This window comes from Oenanthe melanoleuca, chromosome 1A (assembly GCF_029582105.1).
Source record: "Oenanthe melanoleuca isolate GR-GAL-2019-014 chromosome 1A, OMel1.0, whole genome shotgun sequence".
Classification (NCBI taxonomy): domain Eukaryota; kingdom Metazoa; phylum Chordata; class Aves; order Passeriformes; family Muscicapidae; genus Oenanthe; species Oenanthe melanoleuca.
Window position 1 is genome coordinate 32,653,548 of NC_079334.1, and position 22,054 is coordinate 32,675,601.

Consider the following 22,054-nt stretch of genomic DNA (forward strand, 5'->3'; position numbering starts at 1 on the left):
ACACACACATATTTATGGCATCTCATTTCTGGCCTGGCTCCATTTTCTTCAGACTGAATCAATAACCACAGCTCTGTTTTCCCTTAGCTCTGTGAGCCAGAGTGTCTCTGAAGTAACAGAAGTGCTTTTCCACTCTGGGAGAATGCACTGGTTTCAGAATCACTGGAATAATTCTAAACCTCCACACCAAGCCTCAGTACAAAAGTTGCAAAGTCACAGAAGACTCCCCAGAAATATGCCACAAAATTCCAAAGAGACCTTAAAGTGCCAATGCCTCTTCTTCAGGCATCTCAGTTGCTGAAGCCACCCAGAGCTTTAACACCAAATCCAAGGGGACAAGACTTCCTGCCCACCTCCTCATAGTCCAGGTGCTGCTGCTCTCCTGTTTGGAGCAGGAGACCAACAGGAGCAGGGAAGGCCAGAGACCCTCAAAGCCATTACCTCCTTTTCTACTTAGCATGTTAGCCAGCCCTGCTCTTTCAGCTGGGATAATTGAAGAGAATAGCCCAGGTGAAGCAAACTCTGGGATCAGGTTCTTCCAGGGATGGTGTCTCCATGGGACTCCCAGCTGCTGAAGGGGCTGTTTCCCCCAGGCTTGGGCAGGTTGTGGGGAAGGAGCACATTGTGCAGGGCTTTGTGCAGTCCATGCTCTGCCATGGGACACCAAAAGTGGAGAGGTGAGGCAGGGGCATTCCTGAAGGCTTGCCTCTCCCTAGGGAGGGCCATGCCAGCTCTCAGACCCAGTCCTGCAGCCCTGTTGTAGCATCTGAGGGAGGTACAGCACCACTGCAGCACCTGCAGAACCAACCCTGAGGGAAGGCTGCAGCCCAAATACATCATCCACAGGTAGCTGGGATGTGGCCAAGTCTGGCCATGCCTTGATTCTGCTCTCCCAGGCAGACAGGTGTAGCTTTCATTCACTGCTTGTCTCCCTGGGAATAAGGCATTCCTGCATCCCCATCAGCTGCTGAAGGTAACTTGGTATTCATGTACCCAGAAAGCAAATTCTTGTTTTACTGAGGGTTATGCTTTCAAAGAAATCAAGGGTAGCTCTACAGTGTCTTGGGATATCCAAGTGACAATGGAAAGGCATCCTGCAAAGGCTGTGTGGGAGGAGAAGCTAGATCAACTTCAGTACTGATGCCAACTATTTGCAATGCTACATATAACTACAGTATAAACTCAGAAATAAAGCAGCTTTCTTTCTATAAATATTCACAGCCAGGGATTTAAACCTGTATGCAAAATCTTATTTGAGTTCCATTTCCTTCTAAAGCCACATTCTCTCAGTGTGGCCCCTTGGCAATGCAAAAATCCCCAAAGGACTGCTCCTTTGGATCACTCCATTGCTTTTATCTGCTGTGATTTTGTAGTACATACATTTGAAAGGCTGCTAAGGCAGTGATGAATTGTCAAGGGATAACTGAACTACAAAGGCTGTAGTAATAAAGGAGGAGAGAAAAAAAACTGAAGCCATAATTCTGATATTTTCTTGTTACTTGGGAATATAAGCAAATCTAATACTACATTAGCATAGTCCTTGTCTAATTTGTTTTTCACTATGGCTTGTTGCAGAAAGCTTTCTTTTGTGTTTCACTCAGGAGGAGGCAGCTGAAAACATGTTGTTAAATACCAGAAAAAAAAGGCATTTGAAGGACTGCTTTTTGTATACCCTCACCTCAGTGGAAATGTCTGGTGAAATAGCTGAATGTTTTTAATATAGAGAATTTTCCTGGTAGTCTAGCTGACTAGTTTATATGTAACTATACCAAATATTTAATACAGCCATATTAAAAGTATGGATTAAACTTTGAGAATTATGTTTTACATATACACCAGTTGTAGTCCAGAAAAACTGCAGATACAGGAGCTGGGTTGGTATTTGATCAACTCAATAGAGAGACATCTATGTATATGTATAAAATTGAGAAATCACATCAATTCTATAATTAAAAAATATATACATCAGTAAACCACATAGAATTCTTTTGTATATAATCAATAATTTTAAAAAAATCCAAATATGGAACCACTAGAGATACAATGAACTCTTAAGTAGCCCCAGATGGCATATTTAAGGTACAGAATAGCTGTACTCCACAGACCCTAGAATTGTGCACAACTGATGCAGCTGGCTTAGTGTTTCAAACACAGACACCTCTCAGATCCAGCTGCATTACATCCATGCTTAGTTCATGTCTAGAAGTTGCCACTTTTGGGCCTTAATGAGTCATTACCAGACCAGAGCTAAGTCAGTCTCAGGAGGAGTCCCTCAATTTTCTCTTCACCAATGTCTGTTTTGATACCCCTTTATTATAGAGCATGCTGACTTTTTTATTGCTTTGGCAAAAGAAGAGACAGAAACCTCTCCTTTTGTATGTTAGATGTTTAAAAGGCTGTCAGAAAAACTGAAGAATTTGGAATAGATTGAGAGTACACTAAACAGGAGAAAGAGCTGTATTGTTAACTGGTGTGTTCTGTGCTTTTTCTATGCCTGTCATTGTGCTTCACTGTTATTACCCTTCACAAAAAGGCAGAGTTGCATCTTTTTGTCCCAACACATAGCTCCACACATTTACCATTTCTTGATCCATTTTTAGACATGAACTTCTGGAAGAGGCTCGGAGAAAAGGTTTGCCTTTTGCCCAGTGGGACGGGCCAACGGTGGTGGCCTGGCTGGAGGTAAGCGTTGGCCATAACTTGAAAAAGTGAGTCACATTTGTAGACTGCTTCTGTGTATCTGTCCTTATAAATCTTCAAAGAGACTGCTACAGCCTCTTCCTTTCCCCCTGTGCACTGTGCTGTCAGCACTACGTAGGTTTTTACACTGGATGCTGTAAATTACAGACTAGAGCTGACTAAGGTAAAACAAAATTACACAGCGGGATGAGGACCAGAAATGCACATGAATCTAAAATCTTTGTATTACTCAGTGTCTAAATGTCTAGAAACTCCACAGATATTTTATGTAGAATGATGTACTAATTTTAAGTAAATGAAAATAATTTGTAGCTTTCTGCATTTTAAAAACATAACAGGAAAAGAATTGTTCGTCTCACCATTTTCACCTGCAGTGCGGGAGACCCAGGTTGAAATCTCTCTGATTTGACAGGCAGTGCCTTCACATCTGGAATACAATGTGCAGAGAGCTGTCCTTTATTTGGAGGACCTAAAGGAATGGGTTTTGGAAATCAAGAATAAAAACTATTCAGCAGAGCTGTCATCAATTTTGACAAAGCAATCAATGAATGTTTTAGGTGAAGGAACTACTCAAAAGCCACTTCCATACATGCTGAGGGGAGAAGGCAGAAAGTAAGAATGTTCTTATACAAATCCAAAGTCACTTTTCCATGGCAAGGCTGTAGCACTTCAGTGCAGACACAAACTCTTTGTTGGCTCAAAGAACAAGTGTCTTATTCCAAGCATCTCTACCTATTCATGCTGTAGCTATCATCCATCGATCAACAGTTAGACCTTGTAAAGCTTTTCTCTTCAACAGAAAAAAAAGATCCCTCTCCAAACCTTTGACAGAAATATGCTAGTAAATAAATGAAAGGCAAGAAATGAAAGCAGCTAATATCCACAAAATTTTTGCTTCACATTGGAATTGCTAATTGCTAATGAAAAAGATGAAATGAAAACTGCAGAAAGTCAGTACAAGCATTTGTATATGACCTTGGAAAATAGGCTTACATCCTCATTCCCAAAAAATCTCTGTTAATATGGGAAAATCCTTAATTTGGCCACTACTTTACTTTTTTATATGACTTTAAGAGTTCTGTAAACAGATTTATATCAGTCAGGAATATTTAGTATTACAGCAAAGGCTGATTTGCTGGAGACATGAACATACAAAGGTCTATAATTTCTGAATACCAATACCTCGTCTTTCAAGGTGATCTGCAATTTCAAGCAGTTTTTGGCAAGCCCTAATGTTTTTTTTTCCTCTTGATTCTTTTCTAAAAGATAGGATATGCTTCCAGCTAAGAGGGGGACTGTATAGAGAAATCAGGATCTATGAAGATCTTGGAGAATATGATGACAGTAGCACAGGAGGGATCAAAAGGAAGTTTATGTTGCAGTAGCCAGTGCAGATTGAATACTGATGATGAAAAAATATGAGGATAGGAGTAGTGTGTTTATTCAGTGAGCATCAGGGCATCCAGTCAGCAGATGGACATTGTGTGCACTTCATACTCTCCTAAAGAAAAATGTGTCACTTCAACTAAAGTAAATATTAAAGGAGAAAAAGACTCAAATTTAAGAAGTATATTGTGAAATTTTCAAACATTATAGGACTTTTCAGCATTAGCCTTTATTTTGTTGTTTGTGTATAGCTTAGATATAGTTGAGAAATATTTTAAGAATTTTGTGTTTTCTTAAGTAATTCTGGAAAAGTATATTGATCTTGATATCTGAGATCTCTGTCTAGAATGATTTCTGTGTTCTCTTTTTAGAGGCTGTTCATCTACCATAATTTTCTGCTAGACAGCTATTTTGTTGAAGAATTTACTTATTTTGTTAAAGAAATAATTTACCTAATGAGCAGCAAACAATTTAATCTATTTCTGCAGGGTGAATAACTCCCAGTGTTTGTTCTAACAGTCTTTGTTAAGCATAATGTACTTCATACCATGATTAAAAATCTCACAAATATGTACCCCTGATATGAAATCACCTCCTTTGGGAAAAAAAAAGCTGTACACACTGACAGTCATATTAATGAGGCAGCATAAAATGAGAAAGCTGAGAAAAACAAGAATAATTCCCACTCAGTAGGTCCTCTTACAAGGAAAGAATAAATTGTGAAGGAAGGGGCTGTTGCTGGCCTGGGCTAGTAAGACTAACATAAGGAGAGGACAAGCATATAAGTGCATATCTTCTAAATCCATAAGTGATGGAGCTGTGCTCACATTTTGCTGCACCTTCTAACCAGTTTTCCTAGCTGGGATGTGACACCATACTAGACTGTTCCCAAATTTACTGTAAAGTCTGTCCCTGATAGGTTGATTATTTGAACTAAGCTTGGTTAATTTCTACTCAGAAAATAAAAGCTGAGAAATGTAAGATTGTGCCTCTTGAGTACACCATGTTAAAATAGAGAAAGCCATTTTAGTACAAAAGTGAAATTAATTCCTCCTAGATGATTTTCTGTACATAAGATTATCAGATAGGCAGTAACACCGACTTGTGCCAGTACTTGGTCATTAAAAACCTGAGAAAGGAGTAGCCCAGGGGATGGGGACAGCTCTAAAAATAACTCAAAGCATACCTTGCTTTAAAGTTCTGATTACAGTAAAAGTAAAAGGAATTCACATGAAATTGTGGAAATTTCAAAGGTTCTGAAACAATATTGTTTTATTAAAGACTATGAGGTTCATACTAATTTGTGTGTGTTACCGTGCTTATTCAGACTGATAGGTGTCCTGACAATGACTTATTTAATCTTGGTCATTAATTAATCGATTATTAGTGGTCATGACACCAAGTCTGACAGAATTTAAGAAGCTTTTGGACAACACTCTTAGCACATGATGTGATCTTTGAGGCTGCTCTGTGCAGAGCCAGGAGCTGGATTTAATTATGCCAGTGGGTCCCTTCCAGCTCAGCTATTCTATGATTGTAATTTCATTTGAGAAATGAAGGAGTGTTTTGGATGAAATGTCCTTTCTCTTGGCAGCTCTGGCTAGGGATGCCAGCCTGGTATGTCGCTGCCTGCCGTGCCAACGTCAAGAGTGGAGCTATCATGTCTGCTTTGTCTGATACTGAGATTCAAAGAGAAATTGGAATCAGCAATCCTCTTCATCGCCTAAAACTGCGATTAGCAATCCAGGAGATGGTGTCACTGACGAGTCCATCAGCACCTCCAACATCCAGAACAGTGAGTCCTGTTCAGCTAACTTTTTCTTCTCCACTTCGCCCTACAGGAGTCTGCAGAGAAACTCTGGTAGTACCAGAGTGATTCCATGATAACACACACTTCACAATCAGTGAGAACTGTCTAATAAAGGCTCAGAACTACCTGTTCATCTCTTGCTTGATTGTTAATTGCTCATGTTTTTCTTTTATCAGATATTCGTATTTTTTTTAAAGTCGTTGTTTTGATTATCCTTGATGTTATCCAAATCAGTATGGAGCACCTTATTTGTGATTTTGCCTTTATTTTTGCCTTTTTCTTCCTTCAAATCATCTGTACCAGCCTAATCAGATTGTGTTTCTCTTTTTGTTTGTTTGTTCTCTTTCTTTATTTCTTTTTTTGGGGTGGAGGGTGTTGGGAGAGGTTATGTAGGAACACGGCTGCGTCTTTTTCCCATTCCTCCTTTTTGCACGCTTTCAAATGTTGTCTAATATAAGTCAGCTGGCTCTGGGTTCTTCATGCTTTTAGGAGAAGCAGTGATTGGAGGTGTGAGGGGAGTGTCTGCAGAGCAGAAGTGGAGCCTGTGCTTTCAGTGAGGAAGGAAGAGAAGGTGGTGGCAGAAAAGAGGGAAGCAAGTAAAGATACACAGAGAAACAAGTCTGAAAGGAAAGGGGAATATATCAAAACAGCAAGGAAATAGATAGGGGAGAGTAAGAATGAATGTGATATATATAAAAAGCAGGAAAAATAGGCCAAAGTGATGAGGACAAAAAGAAACAAGATAACACAAGGAAAGTTTTTAATGCTGAGATATGCTGATGGTAATGGCAAAGAAAGAAGCAATGAAGACTAACATAGAAGAGGCTTGGTCAGATGGCAAACATGGCAGGGAAGTAACTCAAGTAGTGTAGCTCAGATCTCTACTAGCAAGGCAATAGTAATGATAATGTTTATAATATTTATATTTTGTAATATATTGTCTTCATTAAATGTATGAAGAATCTTTTGATTGAAATTAGAATTCAGATACCTTGGTGAGGTACTGGATCCACTGAGCTACATAAGCAACTGGGCAACAGCATTAATATTGTTATTGATTGCCCTTTGATCTTCATGTTGCTCATGTTCTTTAAATATTGTAGTTCACTGTCTGATACTTTCTTCCCTGAAAACAGTTCTGTGTGTCATTACCATGGTAATATTATGAATTGTAATGGATTTTACCAAAGTAAAGCAGTAAAGACTCAATATGATGTTTGAATTAAAAGTATTCATTATTTAGATTATAATATGAGCATGTGATTTGTGTAGAATATTTAGGCTGGAAAATCTTTGGGAATTGAACCTTACCTCTGCTCAGAGCTGTGAGCCAAAGGTTGCATTTGCCAGTTGTTTATGAAATGCAGTTTTAATTATTATTCTTTCCTTTGTGGCAGTGCTCTGCCGGATTTCATCCATCAGTTCTAGTTGTAATGCTCCATCACACCTGTTCAGAAGCCACTAATGAGAGACACAAACCAAGTTGTCTAAAGTTGTCTCTAGTTGCAGCTCGGTAGAGGCGAGAACGTGGTTGTGCTGATGGTGATGCGCTGTTAACTTACAGTGGTGCTGCCTTTCTTCTTTACCACTGCTTACCTAATGTGGATCCCACCTGCCTTCCTGTGGGCCCTGTCGTAGCCCTCAGGCAATGTTTGGGTGACCCATGAAGAAATGGAAAACCTTGCTGCTCCAGCTAAAACGGTTAGTCCTTCCACTCCCACTTCAAATGGTTTCAGTGCTCAAAAGAGGACAGGCTTGTTCTTGCTTTAACACAGGCGCCATGTCTTCTGTAGGATAGCTGCAGGGAGTAATGAAATTGAATTTAAAGAACAGTAATGTAAACTTTCAGCAAAATAATTTACAAATGGTATTGCCATTTTGTGACCCTAGAACCAGTATTGGATTTTTAGAATATATAATAGTTTCAGCGCCAGTGTGAAACCTCATTTAATGAAATGAAATTGTCATGGTTACAGGTGCAACGTTTCCCCTGTAATCTCCTCCCTCTTAAATGGTGTTTTGTATTTGCTGACATAGAAAGAAATAAGAAAAGGCTTGAAAATTGAGCATTTACACCATACTTTCATTAATGCTGAGTCTTTCTTGTCCACACTTGGGTATTCATGATCTTTGATTTCAGGTGCATAGAGAGTGTCATTTATTTATTGATTTTTGTCAAACCTCTCCCTTAAGACTAAAGTAAGACTTTTTTTTTTTTTTTTTTTAATTTGGAATATATGTTATTTTAGGTTTTGGTTGTTAACACAATATCATAACAACTCCACAAAAGTGCTTATAAAACATGATACAATTTTCCAGTGAGATTTCTGAAAAAAATGATAGTCAGTTTGGCAGACTTTATAGACAGCCCAATCATAAATGGTGGGAGAAGTGCTGGAGTTAATTTTGATGCAATAAGGAATTCTTTCTTCAAATTTTATGCTTGTTATAGTATTTAAAGTTTTCTCATCAGTAAGGAAGCCAGTTCTCATCAATAAGTTTTTAAACTGAGCTAATTCCCGGTTTTATTATTGTTGGCAAAGATAAATGCAAATATAACAGCACTGAACTGACAAGAAGTAGAGTTGATCCTGTTTAACTGGCCAGCCAGAAAAATATAATTTTTCCATTAAAAATATTATGCAAAAAACTTTTTTACAATACATTCTCAAGAAGACGGCTTTTTATTGCGAAAGTTTCAAAATCAAACTAGAAACAAAAAACTACATCACTAATGCCAAATTTTTAAGTAAATGTTGTGTTTTAATTGTGAAACTGTGAAGAGTGTTTAAATAATGCTGTAAAATTTCACCAAGATATAAGGATTTTCTGTCTTGAAAGCTCAGTTACATTTTATGGTTTTGGTCTTGTAATTTTTCAGATAGTTTAGCCCAGGACATTGCCACTGGACAGAGTTATTTTATTCATGCATTTTATGTGTATATTTTCATTTTCATTAACATGTATGTGAAAATCACATCTCTTTATAACTAATTTTTATTGTCTTTTTACCTGCTTTACTAATTGCTTCCTGCTGATAATACAGAAAGAGTCTGAAGAAGGCAGTTGGGCTCAGGTATGATCTTTCACGTGACTTTTTTAAAGTGAAATTTAATAATAATGTGATTGGGTGCATCAATATGCATAGTGGAATATAATATTGGGACAGTATCTCAATGATTGAATTATGATTTAAGTATTTTAGAGTTCTTCTCAAAGAAAATATTCTCCAGAAAATTTTCTTAGGTAAAGCAGAAAGACTACGTATGCTGTGAATATTTTTCACAAAAGAATTACTACATTCCAGAGACGTATTCTATCTCCAATCTAAAACTGTATTAAGAGATTTAGAGAGTATTTTCCTCATTTTTCAGAACAGGGCAATTAAATATGCCATGAATTTGAGAGCTAAAACTTCTCTAAAACTACACTGAATGTTTTCAGAACAATTACCCAAGTATCAGTCTACAAATAGTATTGTATAATTTAGTTAGAACTGTCAAATAGCTAAATTTTTATATTTCTCTCTCTAATATATGCACACTTACATGATCTTGCTATTTTTACTGATGACATCCCTTTTCTCTTCAAAATCTCTCACAAATGAGACATAAGGGGAGTATTTTTCCCCACAGATAATATATTCATCTGACCTTAATTGTGCTACTCATTTTTTATGACATTAAAATGAAACCAAAGAGACAGGCTTGAAAATGATCCTGAGCATGATGTTTGTATTACCAGTTCACAGTTCGGGGTTTGCCTGGCATGAATATTCTAGAAGGTCAATTGAAATCACGGAGGATTATGAAACATACATATTTTGATTGTGTAAAAAGTTTCCTTGCATTTAAAACTCAAAATTGAAAAAAAAATCCATTAAACTTAAGAAAACAAGATACAACAGGGAAAACTGCTATCTGTAACAAATATCTCACAGTGGCTTCCTCTTCCATTGTTAAAATAAAGCCAAACCAGAATTACTAATTTTTATTTTTTTTTTTTTACATAGTTTTTTTCATTTAGACATATTTTGTTTTCAGTCTGTGGTGCAGTATTGAACAAACTCAAGAATGTATTCTCCCTCTCTGTTTTCTTCTCTCTGTAGACCCTGGCTTATGGTGATATGAACCATGAATGGATAGGGAACGAATGGCTCCCCAGTCTGGGGTTACCTCAGTACCGAAGTTATTTTATGGAATGCCTGGTGGATGCAAGGATGCTGGACCACCTGACAAAGAAAGATCTGCGTGTGCACTTAAAAATGGTGGATAGCTTTCATAGGTACGTTGGCATAAAGACTACACCTCTAAAAACGCTTAGGTGCCTGCTCTAGTGCTCGGTGGTGCACAGAATAAAAACACTTTCTGTTGTTTTGGTGCAGAAAAACATACAGAAAAGAGAGGGCTGACTGTCAGAAATCTGTCAGAAATCTGAATTGAGAGAGATTCCTTTAGTAATAGCAACCACATTGCAATTATGTCTCTCAAAACCAAGATACTGGTACAGATAAATTTCGCAATGAACAGAGAACCATTAATATATCAACAGACTCTTGACAATACAGAAACAGTAATAATTTAAGTGGTGTGAAGTATCAGAAAGTATTAGATTAAGCTTCAAAGCCCTGAGATCTCATAATAAAGAAATCTATTGTGTGTAGCACATAAAAGCTGTTAACAGCACAAGCAATTTGACAGTTGTTGGGTTACCTAGGGATATAGCTAGGAAGCTAAATTGGAAATATGGAAATAAAGGCATTTAAACTTTAGGGAGAATGAGGTTTATGTGACAAGAAGTGGATTTCTTTTTAGTATACTGTCTGATTTGTCACTTTTTTAAAAGCCTGATTTGACAAAACATTTCACGGCTCACAAGGGCTGACCTTTTCTGAATACTACTTTTAATGCTTTGGGTTTCTTATGCTAAAACAGTTATTCAAACATACATTTTGGGCTTTTTTCCATTTCATTCCTGAAGTCTGTGGAGTTTTTTTACTGGTTTGCTCTCCTCTGTTCTCAATATTTCCCACATGGGCACTATGAAACACCTCATGTGAAGCACAGGAAATTCATCCTACATATGTTCCCATCTTCAAAATGATCTTATATTAACTCTGTAAATGTTTCTCTTTAAATAACAGAACAAGCTTGCAATATGGAATCATGTGTTTAAAGAGGTTGAATTATGATAGAAAAGAACTGGAAAAGCGAAGAGAAATGAGTCAGCATGAAATAAAAGGTGATAGTTCCTGGGAATGAATACTGGGAATGTTTCTTCTTTTGAAGCTTGACACTGTTAACCTGTTGTCATACCATTTTAGCAAAGCATTTAAGCATGTGCTTTAAGCAAACCTAACATAAGTCCATCTTTCTTTAGAACAAATCTCATCTCCTTAAATTAGGCACAGTTAAGTACTTTGCTAAATTGAGGCAGCAATTCTGAATGGTGGTTTGACACATACATTTTGTTAAATTGAATTTTGAGTATGGACCTTATCTGAACATCTTTCAGGTTCAGAGGCAGAAGGCCAAACAGTGTGCAGCTCAGTGGGATGTGCTGGGAGCAACACTAAAAAATGGGAGCACTCAGGACCTTAACACTATGCTGCAGCTTTTGAAAACCTTTGCCTTTGATTTCTTACGTCAGAATGTGTAATAGAAAATGCTGCTTGGAGGGATGACCACTGAGTCAGTTGATTGGTACATAAGAATAGTTCCTAATAGCACTGGCCTTATTAGAAGATTTCACAGCTGATTCTGAAGATGTTTTTTCTGTGTAAAGCTCTCTAGAGCAATTGCAGACTCACTGCATGGTTCCTTTTATATATAACAATTAGGGTGGCTGGGGTTTTTTCAATTATAAGAAATGAATTCTTTGATTCCTTTGAGCTTTTCCAGCTCCCGTGATTACAGCAGTTAGCACTTCTCAAGTACTGATGAGAAGAGCTAAATAAAAAAGTTGAAGGGCTACAGTGACAGTGTGCATTTGGTCAAGGCAAATGAATGCGAAGACTTTGCCTGGGATGTGCAGGCACTCAGCCCAAGTGGGTCTAGCTGGAGACTGACAGAGGGGAATGGGTATTGATTTCAAATTCTGGTGTGGCTTCAGTGCAGGCTCCTGCTAGGACAAGGGTAATAATTCATAGCCTCCTTCACCTTGTCATGCATGCGTCAGTTATTCATGGTCCCAGGTGGGATTTGGTCTCTGCCTGCCACCATGTTCCAGCTGATCCTGACCCCAAAGGCAAGATGCTCTCAGCCAGGCAATGGAGAAATCCTGCTCCTAGAACAGCCACAGCAGCTGGACTGGTAAAGGTTCAGGAAAAAGTTCATCACTTAGTAAAGAAAATTCAGTAGTATGTCTCCCACTGTAAAGATCAGTATAAGTAACTTCTTTTAAAATCTTACAGGCAGTGCAGGATACTTTTTCAGAATAGCCAAATCCTCAAAAATGGTTTCTTAGCTCATTTTGTTGCCTCAGCTTTATAATTGGTATGGACCTTAACAACTCTACCAGCTTTCTGTACTAAGAATAGTTTGTCTCTAAAATTGTGAACTAATCTTTTACTTTATGGCATGTCAGTATATAACAGATGCTGACACAACTCCCAGAATGTTTAATACAGAAGTCCCAAGTGAAGCCTTGAGGAATGGATATTTTTCCTGTGCCTTTGCACAGTAAAATCTTGCCTACAAATTGAAAATGTATACGTAGGAAGTGGGAGGAATTGCATTATGGAGATCCCCTCTGGAAGCACATTTCTGCTTTGGAAACATTATTACTTGAAGACAGTTAATCACATAGAGTTTCTGAATAGGAGGTACTAAAGCTATATGAATAGTGCTGGCATTCCTCATGTATGAAATAGAGCAGTAAGACATCCACAGTGCATGCACAGCTGCACACATGCTCCTGTACAGTTTGGAAGTCACCAGGTACCAGGAGACTGACGTGGTGTTCTGTCCTTACAGATGTGCTGGTGTGGAGCAACGATCGAGTCATTCGCTGGATACAAGCCATTGGCCTCCGAGAATATGCAAATAACATTCTAGAAAGTGGTGTGCATGGTTCACTTATAGCACTGGATGAAAACTTTGACTACAGCAGTTTAGCTTTATTATTACAGATTCCAACACAAAACACACAGGCAAGTTTGCTTATGCTACTTCTGGTTTATCTGTACCCATTATTACCTTTTACTCATCTTCAACCATTTTAATTGTTTACTTTGGTATCTCTAGGCACGGCAGATCCTTGAGAGAGAATACAACAACCTTTTAGCACTAGGAACTGAAAGACGACTTGAGGAAGTAATTAATTTTATTTTCAGTATTTATAAAATATCACAGTAAAACATTAAAATTAAATTAAATGCATGAAGACATGTTAATTTTCACATTGTTAAAAAGAGTCAATTACAACTTAAAAAAAAAAAAAATTAGGGATACCCATCAAGGTTTTTTAAAGTAACCTCAGTTTGGCTACATATTCGAGTCATCTTGGATGCTAAATTTGACTGCACTCTTACCTTAAGATGAGCACTTTCCAGAGAGGAAATATGTAGAGTGGAGTGGAAGTTTTGCTGGCCAGAGCAGGGGGCTGGGGAATGTGTGTGGGTGGGATGTCTGTGCAGTCTATTCTTTAGGACACTTACATGTTTTTTAAAAATGAAGAAGAAAAGTTTTGGTTTGTTCTTCATAGTTTTTCTTCGAAGTTCTTCAAAGTTGATAAATATTAATGGAGTGTGATATGGGACAGTTATCTGGGAAGAGATGTCTCAAATCCAGCTAAGGAAATTATTTATCTTAACGTAAGAGTCCAGTGCAAAAATGTTTAAGTCTTGGACTTCTGCACATAAGGAGAAATACAACTTTTAAGGACTTGCTGAAAATGTCAGATGCCTATGAATTCTGTGCATGCACATGAGTGTTTAATCTTTTTTTAGTACTTTATGTAATGCAATAATAATGCATATTAACCTCCTAATGCAATAACAAACCACTTTCTGTCACTGCGTAAGAAAGTTTTACTTTAGCTCATACTAAACCGCTTGACTGTATAGAGCCAAAGATTTAAGAAGAGTTTTCCACCCCAGCATTTAATATTTCTAAGGCTTTTACTTTTACAAGCATGCCTCAAAGACTGGATGCAGTGCAAGAGAGCAGGGTAGCTGTTAGGGAACGCACGTGGCAGTGGCAGGGGCAGCACAAGGCAGGGCGTGAATCACGCGGTTTCCCCTTGCGCTATCGAGTACACCTGTGTGTTGGCAGAGCGACGACAAGAACTTCAGGCGCGGTCCCTCGTGGCGCCGGCAGTTCCCACCACGCGAGGTGCACGGGATCAGCATGATGCCAGGGGCCTCGGAGACGCTGCCCGCCGGCTTCCGCCTCACCACCACGTCGGGACAGTCGCGCAAGATGCCCAGTGACGGTACGACTCCTTCTGCCCTGCCGTGCTAGCAGGCCGAGCTGGCTTTTAATGCATGCCTGTCTCGCTCCACAGTGTGTTCATTTAACTAGCATGAATCTGGGAGAGTTGGATTAGTTTGCATCAGACTGACAGTGTTTATTTAAAATACAAAAAAAACTGGTCATCACACTGTCCTACAGCTGTAAAGACAGGAATTTATTTACTAGCTTTCAACTGAGACTGAATATAACACCTAAGCAAATTTTTCATCCTATTAGCCTTTCTAGCAGGTGAAGTGTGTTTTAGAGAATGCAATTAGAAAGGGCTATCACCTTTATTTTCCCATTTTACTTTCAAACTAAATAGCTGAACCTTGACCATCAAATAACTGAAGTTGCTGACAGTCACCAGCAGATGAGTAGTTAGCAAATGCTGAAATTCAGGCACTAATTGAGTTACTATACACCAGTCTTAATTTTCTCTGGAAATATTTTGATTTTGAAAAGATGCACTAACTCAGAAATTGTGGAAAATAACAAGCAGATAATAACTTAAAAGTAAGTAAAATTTAAAAATCATTGTAAGAGAGCAGGGAGAGGAAAAAAAACACAGCTATTCCTTCACGTATACTTGGCTTTATCTTCCATATATCTGCCTGAAGTTCTGAGAAATACTGTTTCACAGACTGCCCCATTTAAAATACTGCCATTTATTTCATCATGACAGGATTTAGGTCTACAAATAGACTTATCTCAAAGTAATTGAATACAATGATCTGTAAGATCACATCCTGTAACTTGATAATGAGCTTGGTATGACAGTATTGCCACCTAAATTCCCTTAAAGTTTCTCACCTTTAAAAACAGTAGTTTATAATTGTGGTTACAGATGGAATAATTTACTGATTGCATCACTGAATTCCATTGACTCCTAGCTTCCATGGCATTTCCATAACCCACATTACAGCAGTATATAAGAACCTTATAAACATTACAAACAATGGATTTCATCTTCTAGTCATGGTAGAAGATGATATTCCCATTTTACAGATGTGGAGCTAAGGCACAAGGCAGATTTAGTGATTTACTTGAGGTCTTCCAGACAGTTAATTCTTGAGCTGGGTATACATAACTCAGTAGACTTCAAGGGAATTCTGAAGACCTAAATCTTCATCCAGGATTTGGGTTCCAATCTCCCAGCAGTAAGACTGCAGTAATATTTAAACAGCATGATAGGTAAGAGCATTAGGACTTATAACAAAATAAAGACAAAATTGAGTTTTAAACTGTATTCACTTTAGACAGATTTCAACAGTACATCAGCAGTGAAGAACTGCTGAGTTTTGAACTAGACCATGCCCTGATCACATTAGACAAAGTCACAAAGCAATTTAACAGCCACTCTTCCAGTAGTAAACAGACTGATACATTTTACTGATGATTCTAAAGAGGTTCTGGTTTGTTTCCTTTTTTTTCCTTCCCAATTTGCAGTTGCTTCATCACGACTGCAGAGGTTAGACAGCTCAACAGTTCGCACATACTCATGCTGACAAGGCCTAGCAAAGAAGCCAGCACTGAATTGTTGTGAGTATTCTGTAGGGGCCATCTTGAAAGCTCTTTATAACTGTACACTATACCTCACATTATTCAAGCACGAACTAGCTTGGAGCAGAGGACATAACTAAGGACTTGCTAGGGTGGTCATTTGGACATGACAACTGTCTTAAGCTCAGTCCAGAGAACACTACCAACCATATTTTGGGGAGAAGGCACAGGGAATGAACTTACTTTATGAGAACTTGAAAGAGTTTTACTAAGAGTTGGAATGGGGGGGCAATGCTACTAAAGCAGAAGAGAATTACTTTTTTTATTTTTTTAATTAAAGCTATGGCTCAATTTAGAACATCAGGTAGCTGCATTAAGTTAGAAAAAGACTCACCTAGAAAATCATGAAAAATACTGAGACTCATACAGAAAATCTTGAAAATTTATCTATTACAGAGATTCCTGCACTTCTCAAATCATTCAGAATTGACAAAGAAAGGATAACCTGATCTGGATGCAACTTTGGATCAAATTAAGTTTTGGAATTAATGTTAAATTTTTCACCATATATTTTTTGAGAGTGGTTATGAATATCACAGATTCACTGTTCTGTTGTTGTGTGGAAATACAGTTTTCTATTTTATCCCAGCTTTTGGAAAAAATACACACGTGATGAGTACTTACATCAATATGGCACCATTTTATTTTCTAGTATTTTCTAGCTAGTATTTTCTCTGTAAAACAGTTTCCATTTAATTACTTAGGGAATTGCAAGGCAGATGGAAAATATATTTGAATATCACCAAAACCTCATCAGGCATCAAATGTGCTTCAAAAGCTGTTGCATATTATAGGCAAGACATGCAAGGGTCTGCAAGCAAGTTGTTGGTCTTTTGTTTTGATTCCCAAGACTGGAACAGACTTGGGGTCACTGAGATTTTATTAACTCTGTGTAGGTTCAAAAAGTGCTTAGGAACAGGAAATATTAACAGTGGGAAATGTAGATTGCTCAGGATCCTCCTGATGAGGAGCCTTACTTCACAGATCTTCGAAAGATTGCAACAGTATAAAATCTTACTCTTAGTAAAAAAGGGAACTTTTGGAGCCACCCCTGAGAAAATAAGCTTGAGGGGCTGTGGTTAATTGTTGGTTTTGTTTTGCTTTGGTTTTTCTGAAAAAGCAAAGTTTATCAGCTGATTCTACAAAGATGATGATGAAGCACATAAACTATAGAAATCTTTTTATATGTGCATAGATTTGAGCATGGTATTGTATCAGTAAAGTCAGTGACAGGACTCTCATAGGCTTCAGTGGCGACAGAAACTGAAGGCAGTGAGATGAATCTTTTCTCCTGTGTGCTTCAGAATCACAATGTTGGAAGCAATAAAGCATGACCAAGAAGTCCAAACACAAAGCTATCTTTTAGGCCAACAGTAATGAGCCAGACACCTGAGGTGAGGCTTGAAGAGGGCAACAAAGGCAGAAATGGAAAATTGATATGCGAACAAAAATTAATTTAAGATTATCCGAACCATTTATTCCCACTATATTAAAATTATATAAAAAGTAGCAAAGCACAAACAAAAGTAAAGTAGCAGACTTTTCTGATATTATGTATGTATGGAAGGCATGTATTTTGAGCAAAAAGATGTATATAAAGCTATGCAAGCTATACAATTTAACTTAAATTTCTATTGGAGTTTTATTAATGTTTCAAGTACCAGTGGTATGTGTCAAATCAGTACTTGCTGCTTGCCCACTATTCTGCCAATTGCATTCTAATCTTAAACAAGTGGTCTATAAGGATATCAAATTTGCACCTGCATTGTAAAGGCTAATATATGAGGTTAACTGACAGTAATATACTACTATTTCTCTTCTCACTTACTATATACTCCTTTTAGAGAAGGAAAAAGATGGTGTGAACTAGAACTTTAGTATATGCACTTTCTGTAAGGGCAATTTCAAAATGCCATGCATTTGGTTAGAAACCAAAAAGCAAGTTAAAGTAACTTTGGATTCCAGTACATTATACTGAAAATCAAAACAACACCCCACCTCTCCCCCTCCCAAAAAACCCTAAAAAATTGGAAAAACCCAACAAAAATAAAAAGAAAACAAAGCAAGTAAAAAGAATACTAAAAAACACCCACCAAAACAAAAAATCCCATGCAGTGAAAATATTTCCTTTGCTATTATATCAAACTTGAAAATTTAAACTAATTGTCAGACAAACAGAAACTGCACATAGAGGGAGATACCAGACTGAAGGGCAACAGAAGAGTTTTCAGAATTTTGTCAGCACAGTTCCTAACAGTTTCTTCATGGAAGGAGCTGATTGATACTTGGACAAAAGGGAACATCATTCATTACAACATGCCTCCTGAAATTTCCCAGATCCAGCTTAAACTGAGACCCATGCTTTTCTAACATAGACTACATCAGCAGCTGTGATATTCTGGTGAAGTGTCTGCGTGCACAGAACCAGGAACTAAACAGCAGAGGGGAGGGATAGCTGGACAAGCTGCCACACAATAGCAAGATAAGGGAGTTTTTCATATAGTAAAGAGCAGGCATAAAATATATATACATAGCAAGCATAAAAGCAGCAAACAGATTGCACATGGAACAAATGCAAATAGCCTGTGATCATAGCAGGCTGCAGATTCGTGCATTCTGCTACTCTTATGAGAGTAAGAGACATTCTCTTACAGAGATTGTCAAAGGCTTGTATTTCAAAACACTTTATGCCAACAACATCAGCTCAGTACAACCTTCCTATGTCTTTATACTGTTTCTTCATAGCAGCTATGTCCCATTCATATGCTTTCAAATTGCATTTCAGGTGGGTTGAAACCACAATGAGCTGCCAGAAACCATGAGCAGACATTCTGATAACATTTATATGAGCATACACTTCACAGGCCTGTTTTAGTGCACTCGATATCAGAAATTTAAGAATAATTAGGGCTGCTGGTGCTGGCCATTTAATGTTGGAAAGAAATTTCCTACAGAGCACATGGGACCCATCAAGCTTTCTGCTGTGGTGGCTAGATGTGGTGGCCCAGCTGAGTAGCTGTAATGCCTTTACACAGGCAGTGGATTTGGCACTCACATTATCCAAGCTTTCTCAACCCTTTTAACTTCTAAAACATTTGTCATTGCCAAGTCAGAAAGGTCATTCAGAACAGATTTCTTGCCACAGGCTGGAGCAATAGAACATATTACTTTAACTTCTATTCTGATGAAATACTAAAAGAGATTTAAAGCCAAAATCAGTTATGTGCTTCACCAGTATTTCCAAGGAGGATTTATAAAGTCAAATGGAGAAGCAGCATTCTAAAAAAGATGTGAATGATAATATGGAAACAGCTGGTCCATAGTAAAGAAACCATTAGGGTGAAAAAGGTAAATGCTGTTCAAGCTGCAGTGAACTAGGAAGAAGAAGCACAAAGTACATCAACAAGGTTTGTACACTGAAAACGTGTTTAGCCTTGTGCCCAACAGACACAGGTCGCCAGGTGCAGGAAACTAACCCCAGTACTGAACCAAAGCAGGAAAACAACTGTAAAATTAACATAAGCAGCAGTCTGTGTTTACTGAGGACAATCAGTAAAATATTAAAATGAATTTATGTTGCAGATCTAAAATTAAACAAAGGCATGCCCCCCAGAAATATTCAAAACTCATGTTTTAGGAACTTGGTTACTAAACAACTTACTTATTGCTATATTTTCTGTTGTCATTGCACTTTAGACTGAATTAGAATCACAGAATTTTGCTAATTAATGTTTATTTTTTCTCTTAGATGTCATCTCTTTCTTCTATTTTACCTGAAGTGCACTACCACTGCTTAGGAAAAGAGCATTAAAACTCTCTGCAAGAACAGGTTAATAGGGAAGAGAACACATAAGGTTTATCAAACAGATATGATGTTCCTTTCATGTATTGATTAGTTTAAAACAAGAATAAAAAATACCTAAATTACTAAAAAAAAAGAACCAGAAAAACAAAACAATCTCCCCCTTTTCTCTCAGCATCTCTGTCATCAAAAATTTGACAGTAGTGCACATCCAAAGCTTTTATCAAATGAAGCCACTCATCTTTACATTGTTACATCTGTTTTATTGTAATATACTAGACATTTACGTATTTACTGTGTATGTATTTCTTTTAAAATGTGTAAGTCTTATGTAAATGGATATAAATATGATTTTTTAAAAATAAAATCTATGGTACATGGGGTCTCAGTGCAAACATTTGACAATACAGTGTCAATAATACTGTTTGTATCTTTCCATTCTACCATTTTTACAGTTTTTGGATTGTAACAGTCAAATGAATATGTCTAGCAGAGTTAGAAGCTTCAACATGTTCCTACTGAGAAAAATCTGTCAATATTTAAAGCTGAACACCTGCCTCTGATGATGTATAATAGAATGACATAACCTGGAACTGAAGCCAAAATGGACCTCTAAAGACAAAATGGAAATGTCAGATACCTACAGAGAAGCATCATGATGGCTCATCTCTTAAAAACAAACAAATAAATCCAGAAAAACTGTTTATAAAAAAAATAAAATGCAATTTAATAAAACATGATTTATACAAAAAAACCAAAAACTTTCTTCTATGTTACCTGCGGACCAAGAAGAATCTTGCTTTACCAAGAGCCACCTTTTCGTTCCAGGATCCTCCAACACCAGCCAGCATTGGAAAAGTCAATCTAATATTTGCATAGAATCAGATTCTTGTTTCCAGATATATTCAGCAAAGAAAAAAAAAGAAAAAAGAAGCCAACCCCCACCATTTCTTCATTCTAACAGGGCATTAGACAGGCTCTTGTCTAACGTTATGCTTTTAGCCAAGATGGCCTTGCTGAGACTTCACAGAAGTCAGTTTTATCAGAGGAAATAACTGAAAGACAGAGTGATAATATATAGTGTATAAAAGTTTAGAAGAGCAACTATTACCTGCTGTGGCTTTATTTGGTGGTGTTATTGTTGTTTATTCTTTGTTTAAATGGGAAGTTTCAAAGTAAGACCTACTTAATAGTCATTTACCTATTTGCTATTTTTCTGCTGCTTGATCTTAGCTCAAGACCTGTCTTTTAGTTATTTCTTTTAGCAGATTGATCTGCAATGTTTGCACGTACATAAACATTTGTTTTGTCTATTTTTATTTGGCAAACTTCGGTCAATCAGATGGTGAAAGATTTTTCTCCCCCGATGTCAATAAAAAAAAGAATTCAGTGCTATTTGTGTTCATAAGTCTATTAAGTTTGGAAACCAGATGCTTCTCACAGCTAAGCATAAGCACATTTTGGCAATAACTGGGATGTTACAGTGGAGTTACTAGTGAGACTCTGCCACGAGAGGGAGCACAGATCTTGCTGATGGGTGCAAAGTGCCAGCAGAGTTATAGCACACAACTACAGAAAGTCAGGGCTCTTGTACACACAGTTCTTTGGACTTGACCAACATTCTTCTCCTCCCTCAGTCTCCTTTTGGATTATTTTAGTGCAGAATGTCACAAAGTGAAGCAATGCAAACACTGCCACTGTCAATACATGTTCCCTCATAAACATCACCTCGTGTTTCACAGAATTCTTTTTGCAGTCCATCCTAAAATTTAGGGGGCAAAGAGGATTGAAATGTGTTGGGGAAAAGAATGAGCCAGATTTTATGACCAGTGAGGAAGTTGTCCTGCCCCATGAATACAGCACACAAATTATATATTTCACATAGGAAGAAAACAGACCAGAAGAATTTAAAATAGTATTATTTTGACTTCAGTTTTGATTTAAGGATAACATATGACATCTCCTAATTCATTCCTGTCTTCCTCACACAAGGTGAAGCTCTATCCTCTACACCTAGAAACTGTGGTTATGCTAAATGTTGCCTATTTGGTTCCAAACCTTTCAGTGTACTGAGAATAACTACTACATCTGCCTCTTCCAGCCAAAATTCAGTAATTCACTGATCATTCAAATCTATCCACTTGCTGTTTCTCTCTAAAAACAAAAATTAGGAAAATTACTGCAAAAGGCTCCTTTGGAAAAGAAAAGGCCATGAAACAGTAATTTCCTCATACTGTATTGCTGCAGTAAGGTGCCTTTCTTTGTCTGGGTTTTCTGAATGTTGATGCATGATACATTTGGCATTTCTGGAATTCTCCACTTTACCAGTGTACAAGTCTT

At 37.5% G+C, this 22,054-nt stretch overlaps 1 protein-coding gene across 3 annotated transcripts in view; it reads left to right on the plus strand.

Annotated features, from left to right (window-relative positions):
• Window positions 1-21,676, plus strand: part of PPFIA2 (PTPRF interacting protein alpha 2) — a 270,133-nt gene extending 248,457 nt beyond the window's left edge. For all 3 annotated transcript variants that reach the window (XM_056481941.1, XM_056481942.1, XM_056481943.1), the window contains 11 exons: window positions 2,601-2,682; window positions 5,681-5,881; window positions 7,535-7,597; window positions 8,943-8,972; window positions 10,005-10,180; window positions 11,040-11,137; window positions 12,871-13,046; window positions 13,141-13,209; window positions 14,170-14,329; window positions 15,799-15,891; window positions 19,661-21,676. In XM_056481941.1, coding sequence (XP_056337916.1) covers window positions 2,601-2,682; window positions 5,681-5,881; window positions 7,535-7,597; window positions 8,943-8,972; window positions 10,005-10,180; window positions 11,040-11,137; window positions 12,871-13,046; window positions 13,141-13,209; window positions 14,170-14,329; window positions 15,799-15,857 — 1,114 coding nt within the window. In that variant the 3' untranslated portion in view covers window positions 15,858-15,891; window positions 19,661-21,676. The remainder of the gene's footprint in view (window positions 1-2,600; window positions 2,683-5,680; window positions 5,882-7,534; window positions 7,598-8,942; window positions 8,973-10,004; window positions 10,181-11,039; window positions 11,138-12,870; window positions 13,047-13,140; window positions 13,210-14,169; window positions 14,330-15,798; window positions 15,892-19,660) is intronic.
• Window positions 21,677-22,054: the final 378 nt, after the last annotated feature.